The 9,437-nt window shown below is 50.2% G+C and overlaps 1 protein-coding gene across 1 annotated transcript; it reads left to right on the top strand.

The window, feature by feature from the left end:
• The first annotated feature begins 1,419 nt into the window (after positions 1–1,419).
• Positions 1,420–7,380, top strand: LOC124698123 (CASP-like protein 4B2). Its single transcript, XM_047230645.1, has 3 exons — positions 1,420–1,733; positions 1,835–1,970; positions 6,985–7,380. Exons 1-3 carry the CDS (start codon positions 1,420–1,422, stop codon positions 7,093–7,095), a joined length of 561 nt encoding a protein of 186 aa, XP_047086601.1. The 3' UTR covers positions 7,096–7,380.
• The last annotated feature ends 2,057 nt before the right edge of the window (positions 7,381–9,437 follow it).

The following is a 9,437-nucleotide window of genomic DNA, read 5'->3' as shown; positions in this document are numbered from 1 at the left end:
ACGAAGAAATATATGGGGAGGAATGAAGAACAAATTCATTCATCCTAATCTTCTTGTTGTCCATACATTGCGTGCGTGATCTTGTATATTTTTGCAGCTTAGTTTGTCGTGAACATTAACAATGTTATTGGTCTGCTTTTGGCCGCTCGTATGCGCTTACCTATGTATTATACTTAGTTTTCCGATTATGTCGCTGTGAATTTATAATATAATAGCTTCTAGATTTGCTACTAGATTTGCTCGCCATATTGGGCAAAAACGAGGGCCAAAAGGCATAAATAATCCCGTAGATTTGCTACTAGATTTGCTCGCCATATTGAAGAAAGACGAAATAAAAGCTTCTCTAGATTTGATACTAATTTGGTGAAAAAGACAGAGAGAGAAAGAGGGAAAAGGTTCTCTTAAAAATGCCAATTTGGGCCGAGAGAGACAAAACCCGGCTCCCGCTCACGTGCAACCAAACGCTTCTCGTCCTGTCCCACGCGGTCCCTTTCTACCAGCCCCACGCGACGCGGCCCCACACGACGCGGCCCCACAAACGACGCGGCGCAACACGTCGCCACGAACGTCCAAATAAACGGATTCCTTCCGTCCGAGCTCCTTCTGCGGGTCTTCAGACAAAGGCTAGGGTAAAACTGAGGAAAAACTAAGGGGCTGGGGAAAACTGAGCACAACTAAGGAACCGAGGGCACGAAAATAGAAATCCCTTAGAAAAATGCATATGATGAGATCCTGAACCTCCTAGATGAGGTGTGTTTCCCAATGTTTTCAGAGTTTTACATGTGATGCGACATTCCCACTGTAGCTGCCACTCAATTGCTACATAGTAACTTATGAGTGTCTTATGGTGTAGCATTGACGTCATTCTTCTGAACTTACGCCTGTAAAATCTGTGTCTTATAGACCAGTAATATCATAGATGTATCGATATTCTTCGAACATTATCATCATATATTAATATCACACATTTAATAAGATTTTGTATTTTACGTAGTTTCTTCAAATAATTTCATTATTATTTTTTCTTTAAATTGGACGGGCGCAGCAACGCGCGCCTTTATGGTCTTGTTAGCTAGGATAACAACGTGGCATCGCTGTTCGCTGGGCACTCTTGCACCAACTGGCAGTCAAGATGTAGGCCCACTACTGGTCCACGAAAATCATTGCTCTGCTCATTGGCTGAAGGGCCCGAGCGCAAACAGATCAGCCAAGATTCATCGAGACTTTGACAAGCCAGCCAGCCAGCCCAGAAAGAGAGGTTTTCTCCGGCTAATCTCATCCCATCCCAGTTTGCTTTCGCCTCAAGTGCCTTTTCCGGCTTCATCACACACAAAGCAGCATCCCACTTCAGTTCAAGCTGAGCTCCCCCCATCCGCCATCGACGGACTTGACACTCTGCGCCTGCGCCACCGGTGAGCGATGGCGATGGTCACCACCGACGCCTCCGCCACGGCCGACGCCGCCATCGCCGACGCAACCGCGAAGCAGCCGGACGCCGCCGACAAGGAGTACAGCTCCTACAACGGCGCCTCCACCGCGGGAGGAGGGGCCCACCGCGCCCGCGGCGGCGTGGTGGATTCGGTGGTGGCGCGGTGGCGGCGGGAGGACATGCTCGACAAGAGCCCCCTCGCGCTGCACGCCGCCGCCGCGGCCTTCGCCTTCGTCGCGCTCGTGCTCGTCGCATCCAACCAGCACGGCGACTGGATGCAGTTCGACCGATACCAGGAGTACAGGTGCGTGCGCGATCCGGTTCGATTCGATTCGACTCTGGCTGGCTGCCTGCCTGCCTCGGGGTGGCCTTCGATCCGAGCACCGCCTTACCTGTTGCTGCTAGGTACCTGCTCGCCATCGCCGCGCTGGCTTTCCTCTACTCGCTGGCGCAGGCACTGCGGCACGCGCGCCGGATGCGCGGCGGCGCTGACCCCGCCTCCACGCCGTCCTGGAGGATTTTCGATTTCGTCGCTGATCAGGCGAGTTGCTTCGCGCTCTGCAGCTATTTTATTGTTGGCTAATCGTTATTTCTTTACCGATCTGCTAATAGTTCATGTAATTTCAATCACTCAATTTGGACCAACGTTTGCTGGTCAGTGAGGGGAAAGTGGGGAACCGTATAAAGAGATAAAGTGTGGGGGAAATTTCCCGTGTTAAAGTAAGATAAGAGTAGACATTCCAGCCACCAGTGTTAGTATTTTTTTTTTCATATGTTTGTGTGAAATTTCTCAATACACTGACTGGATTGGCTTTCAAATGGAAGCGTCTTGAACTGCCAACAGTATCTAGATTTGTCTACGGAAGTGTGGAACACTGCAATCTTCTGCTTCCAGGCACGTAACTACAACTTCACAAATTACAACCCGTACCTCCCCTTGTCTCTGTCTGCAAATGACTAAGAAAAGGATGCTTGGTAGCTTTCAATCATGGCCCAATAATTTTATCAATCTGTATGGCAGCCCAACCGCAGCAATGCTGCTAATGTAGTGGCTAGTGGCTACTATACTATTTGAATGAGACGATTTGAGTGGTTAGGTCTTTCCATGAGCTATTAGAAAAAAGTTGATCCATGTTCCATGTATGTTTCAACTCGCGATCGCCGCGCTGGCCTTCGCCTACTCGCTGGCGCAGGCACTGCGGCACGCGCACCGGATGCGCGGCGGCGCTGACCCCGCCTCCGCGCCGTCCGGGAGGATTTTCGATTTCGTCGCTGATCAGGCGAGTTGCTTCGCGCTCTTCTTACTCTGCAGCGACTTATTACTTGCTAATAATTACTCCACTCCTTGTCACTCAATTCGTCGCTGATCTTCTATGTAATTTCAGTCACTCAATTTGGACCAGTGTTTGCTGGTCAGTGAGGGGAAAGTGGGCAACCGTATAAAGACATAAAGTGTGGGGGAAATTTCCCATGTTAAAGTAAGATAAGAGCAGAGATTCCACTTCCATGGTAAAGGAGATATCAATGCACCTTTGCATATGTTGTGTGAAATCCAGATGAGCGCCCAATACACTTACTGGATTGGCTTTCAAATGGAGGCGCCTTGAACTGCTAAGAGCATCTAGATTTGTCTACGGAAGTGTGGAACACTGCAATGTCCTGCTTCCAGGCACATAGCTACAACTTCAAAAATTACAACCCGTACCTCCTCTTGTCTCTTTCTGCAAAGGACTAAGAAAAGGATACATGGTAGCTTTCAATCATGGTCCAATAATTTTATCAATCTGTATGGGAACCCAACCGCAGCAATGCTGGTAGTTTAGCGGCTAGTGGCTACTATACTATCTGAATGAGACGATTTGAGTGGTTAGGGGTCCTTCCATGAACTATTAGAAAAAAGTTGATCCATGTTCCATGTATGTTCCAACTCCCAAATTGCTAGTTTGTTTGGAGCTTTGCAGGAGCATAATACTAGTACATTTCAAAATTTAATCATGTTGTCCCTTAAACAAAGAGAAATGTATGGAACAACACAACTTTCAAATGTTTAGGGACCACTTTACTAAGGATTCCCTGGAGGGTATGAATGTTTTCACTATGTACTGAAATGCGGCTTCTGCTAATAATATGACTATTTGGTGCTCCCTCACGTTCACTTTATATGTGGCCAGCCCAACATGATAGCGCGGAGGTCGTGTTTAGGCTGGATGTGGCCATGGAGTCTAGACAACTATCTCCGGACGAGCGCCGACTCGTGGCGCACCTCAAACACGCTTACCCGGGCCTGGCTTTGCTTGAGCGCACTATGGCAAGGCAGCGGGCCAAGATCGCGTGGCTGAAAGAGGGGGACGCCAACACGGCCTTCTTCCATCAACACGCGGCGTACCGTCGCCGTAAAAACGTGATCCACGACCTGCAGTGGGAGGCGCGGTAACTTCTCGACCGGGCAGCCATGGCTGAAGCTGCTTTCACGCACTTTGAGGGCCTTCTCGGCACCTCGGTGGTTAGGCAGCATTCGCTGGACTTGGACTTCCTGGATACGCACTCGGAGGACCTCTCAGAGTTGGAGGCGGGGTTCACGGAGGACGAGATCTGGGAGGTGATTTGGCGACTGCCGGTGGGCAAGGCGCCGGGGCCCTACGGGTTCATGGCTGAGTTCCTTCAGAAGTGTTGGGGAGTGGTTAAGGGTGACTTCATGGCAGCCTTCGACAAGTTGTTCACGTTGTGCGGGCGCGGGTTCCAAGGTCTTAACCAGGCCTTGCTGACCCTGCTGCCTAAGCGCCCGGATGTGGCTGCGCTCGGCGACTACCGCCCAATCAGCCTGATCCATATCTTTGCCAAGCTGGTTGCGAAGGTGCTCGCCACTCGTCTCGCCCCTAGGATGGAGTCGCTGGTGGATCGTAACAATGCGCGTTCATTCGCAAGCGTTGTATCCACGACAATTTCATGTTGGTCCAGCAGACAGCTAGATTCTTACACAGGGAGAAGGAGCCGCGGGTGATGCTCAAGTTGGACATTGCCCGCGCCTTCGACTCCGTTTCTTGGGGTTTCCTTCTGGAGATCCTCCGCAAGTTAGGGTTTGGGCCAAGGTTCCGTGAACTCGTGTCCATCCTCCTATCCACTGCGAGCACCAGGGTGATGCTCAATGGCGAGCCGGGCCCCCCGATTTGGCATCGACGGGGCCTGAGACAGGGAGACCCCCTGTCGCCAGCGCTGTTTGTTCTGATGATGAACACCCTCAACAGGTTGTTGGCTAAGGCGATCGAGCTTGGGGTGCTGCGGCACTTAGCACGGCGGGACTTAGCGACGTCGGTGTCGCTCTATGCGGATGATGTGGTGATTTTCTGCCATCAGGGCTGCGCACCAACTTCGCCAAGTGCTCTGTTTCCCCCATCGCCTGTTCGGAGGCTGAGGCCGCGGGCGCTGCTGAACTCATGGAGTGCCAGCTAGCGCCGTTCCCGGTGAGATACCTCGGCATCCCGCTGTCTATCAGGAGGCTGACGGCTGCAGCATTCCAGCCCCTTATAGACCGTCTAGCCGACAAGCTACCTACCTGGAGAGCATCAATGATGCCTCGGGCAGGACGCTTGGCGCTAATCCGCTCGGTTCTCGCAGCGATACCGTTGCACCAGCTGATGGTGCTGAGTCTTGATAAGAAAGCACTCAAGCAGGTCGACAAAATCTTGCGAGGATTCCTATGGGCTGGTAGGGCTGACGCTAATGGCGGACATTGCCACGTCAACTGGGCGAGGGTGTGTAGGCCGCTGCGGCTTGGGGGGCTGGGAATCCCAGATCTCGCACGCACGGCCATCAGCCTCAGGGTGTGTTGGATCTGGAGGATGCACACCGACCCCCTGCGACCTTGGCGCGGGTTGGACCTGCATTTCTCGAAGACGGAGCTGGATGTCTTTGCGGCCTCTACCTACATGGTAGTCGGCAACGGGGAATCCGCCCTCTTCTGGGAGGACAGATGGCTGGTAGGTCCATCAAGGAGATGGCGCCGGAGGTATACGCTTTGGTTCCAAAGCGCCGGCGGAAGGCGCGCACAGTCCGTGAAGCGCTGGTTGATCGCACCTGGATCCCCGATATAGTAGGTGCACCGAGCGCTCTGGCATTGTGGCAGTACGTCCAGCTGTGGGGTAGACTCAGGGACATTCAACTATCGGGGGACCCAGACAGGTGGGTTTGGCGGTGGACGACTGGATGGACATACTTCGCTGGATCCTGCTATGACACCCTTTTCCGGGGGCGATCATCTCAGGGTCTTGGAAGCTCAACTGGAAATCCTAGGCGCCACCTAGGGTGAAGTTCTTCATCTGGTTGGCCTGCCTCGACAGGTGCTGGACGGGTGAGAGACTGGCACGGCGGGGGCTGCCGCATGCGCCGAGATGCCCGTTATGTGATCAGTCCGCCGAAACCATGAGGCACCTCCTTACTGGATGTTCCTTCTCTAGGACGGTGTGGTTTGAGGTCCTGTTCCGGATCCGATCCACCTCAGGCCCGCCCACGGCTGAGGGTGACTTCGCGGAGTGGTGGTCGCTGGTGGTGCGGACCGCCCCTTGCTAGCTGCGCAAGGGCACTTCGTCGGTTATCATGCTCACGGCATGGTGGATTTGGAAACACCGGAACGCGGCGGTCTTCCACAACGCACGGCCTTCGGTGACATCCTTGTTCAACGAAATCACTGCCAACGCGCGGCTTTGGGCGGACGCGGGAGCCCGGGGTGTGCGCCAGTTACTCCCCTAGTCTAGGCTTTTCCTTTTTCTTGGGTCGAGTTGTACGGCGTGGTGTGTCCGTCCTCGGACTTGTACATAAACTCTTCTTTATCTATCAATGCATCGAAACGCAAGGCTTTTGCGTTTTCGCGAGAAAAAAAATGAGCGCAGATCAATCAGACTAACTAAATGTAAGAGAGAGTAAATGGGAAATTGGCATGCATACCCATATTAATTGACATACCATTACAACCACACTTGATTTAGGTAAGGACAGTAGATTGGAAATATATCAATAAGTACACACTTGATTTCTTCAACAAACACATATGTCGAAACAGATTCTCTTGAGCATGGGAGAAATTATAGTGAAACGAATAGAGTGTATGTTTCTGTATTTCTTTCATGGCTTCGGGTCTCATGAGAACTATGTTCTGTATCAGTGGACCTCAGTATGCTAAGGGCACTTACAAGTTGAAACTGGTTTTCTTGAAACTTTCCCCTTGATAAATTTACTTACTTACTTGGTGCATACATATTGATAAGATGGTACGCTGCATCCATGGCATTCTTACGCATTCATGCTTAAGCCACATAAGAAGGTTTTAGTTCAAACATTGTCATGTTTACCCTTATATTTTCGGATCAGGGCTCAGGAGGTTGCAAGTATTTTATTTTTTTGTTTGTGTTGTACCTTGTCAAATATCACAATACAGCCAGTAGAATATTCTGGATCAAGTTAGCTTCCAAAACCTGAATTCCAGCCTTTCAAATACATTTTCTTTCCTGACTTCCTGAGACTGTATTGGAACTAACAGGAGCTGGTAAATGTATTTGCAGGTAGTTGCATACTTGTTGATGTCAGCTCTATCAGCCGCTACCCCCATCACGAACCGCATGAGAACCGCGGTGGTCAACAACTTCACTGACGCTTACAGCTGCCGCCATTAGCATGGCCTTCCTTGCATTTGTTGCCCTCGCCTTGGCAGCCACACTTTCCGGTTACAAGCTCTCGAAACAAACGTACATGTGATTATGTGATTTTGTGAATCATCATTGTAGAAGAGTTAACTATTACATGAGTCATTCATTCTGTGGAAGTGAAACCTTTGATGTCCTTCCACGCATAGGCGTGGTGCCTTATGGTGATTGCTGTCAATTTTTAGTGGCTACCGCATTTGTACATAGGTTTACATGCAGCATATGCCTTAATGCAATGGTGTTTTCTTCAAGTTCTGTGCTATCATCAGGGCTTTGATAACATATTACTGCTTGAAGAGAACTATTTATCCTGAACCTGTGGAGAAGAACCGTGTGTGCCTGCAATTTTTGTTGCAGTGTGTATTTGAAACTTTTTGTAGTACTCCCTCCGTCTATAAAAGGGTATCTCAACTTTCAAAATTTAGATGTATCTAGACCCATTTTAGTATAACATCCAAATAATAACTTATATAAAAGCTGAACCCATTTGCTGCGCGGAGAGCAGTTTGACCACTGTTCATGGTCAAATTTCATCCAATCACACTGCACCACGTCATCATTTTACACTATAGATGGTTTTGTGATACTGTACATTCAATTGCCTTTCTTTTTCTTCCCACATAAATTGCATGATAAAATTGCATGATTGAAGCATCTCCAATGGTCCGAAGCAAACAGTCGCTAAATGGGATTGTGTCCCAGCCCAGCCGATCCGACGCAAAATGTCCGACTTATCCGCAGGGACGTAAATACAGCCTAAATTTGTGTCGAGAATGCGTCTTCACAGACATTGTGTGGTCAACGCACGCGTCCGCCTCGTTGCCTTTCGGGCCCGCCTAACAGCGACCATATGAGCTTCGTCTTCCGCGCACGGGTAAAGGCTTCGGCGACAGTTTGGATCCTTGAGCCGAGTCCCGTCTTCACGCACGCCAGAGTTGGCACGCACATCGCTTGGGTGTCTCCCCCAGTTCAATGTGCTGTCTGCCCTTTCAACGATGCCCAGTCTGCCCGCAGATCGCCTACATCCAACCGCCGCCGACATCACCATGGGAGAATGGCTGGCCGTTCCGCAAGAGGAAGCATGACACCGAGGTTGGGTCCTCTCGCTCCAAAAAGAAGAAAACCTCGTGCAGCCGCCGCTACGTGCCGGTGGAACTCGCCCACTGGCTATTCGAGGAGAACCGGCCGGTCCCTTGTCGGGATGCGGGCATGACGAGCAGTGGGTAGTACCTGAACAACGGGCGTGTCTTGGTGCCTCCTGTACTGCATGAGGGATGGTAGTAGTCGTACGAAATCCGTCGCCCGAGATTAATCCTCCCACTGGATCTACGCGAGGATCCCGCCTTCGCCATCGACTCTACAGCTAGTCCACCTTCAGGATGTGGGAGTTCGACCCGCGTCTCCGCGCCGATTACCTACGCGACGTGGAATTCTTCAACCAGGAGCAATGCAGCCACTTCAGCAACGTCGGGAAGGAGAAGGAGGAGGAAGGGGGGAGGAGGAAGGGGGAGGAAGAAGGGGAGGAGGAGCAGGAGCAGGAAGTCCATGGAGATCTTTATCATCCACAACCTATTTCAGCAGGAGAAAATACTATCATTTTTCTCCGTAGCAACTCCAAAAACAAAAATACTCCACCATCCGCAAATTCTTTTAGTCGATGAAAATCTACCTTCCGGTTTTTCTGAAAACAAACTTGCTGTTTTTCTTAAAACAAACTTGATCCATCCTATGTCACATCTTTCAATTGGTGTGCTTTGTTCTCGCTCTGATCGCTACAACAACCGTGTAGTGCTACTAGCATATTACCCCCCCCCCCCTATCTCCATCGCCCTATGATTAGCCGGTGTTATCCTATGCTAGCTTCCGTTTATCTGTCGCCGAGCAGAGTTCGTATAAGAGCAAGTACAATAGAGTCTAGTCAGCTGACTATAAGACATTAAATAATATATTTTAGATGATTTGGAGGAGGGAGAAGAGGAGATAAAAGTGAGGTGGATCTTATGCAATAGCTAACTCTTGCACGTGTTCCTAGATACTTTGTGAGAGTGAAAGGTGGACCACATGTTAGTAAAGTACTTTATTTTTATAGCTAACTATTGTACATATTAGCTATATGATGACTACAAATGACATGGCATCTTGTTATAGCTAGTTGTTGGCTATATTATTGGAATTACTCTAAGAGTCGTGGTAGAATTTTATTCTGGTACGCTTTCAGGTGATTTGCTGATAGGCCGCAAGGATAGGACCTGTGTGTGGATGAAGGAAATGAGTGCAACCTGCCCCCCGTTTCGTCCACACGCTCCCGCGGC

This window comes from Lolium rigidum, chromosome 3 (assembly GCF_022539505.1).
Source record: "Lolium rigidum isolate FL_2022 chromosome 3, APGP_CSIRO_Lrig_0.1, whole genome shotgun sequence".
Lineage (NCBI taxonomy): Eukaryota > Viridiplantae > Streptophyta > Magnoliopsida > Poales > Poaceae > Lolium > Lolium rigidum.
The sequence above is the reverse complement of the archived record's forward strand: the minus strand, read 5'-3'. Positions and strand labels throughout refer to the sequence as shown.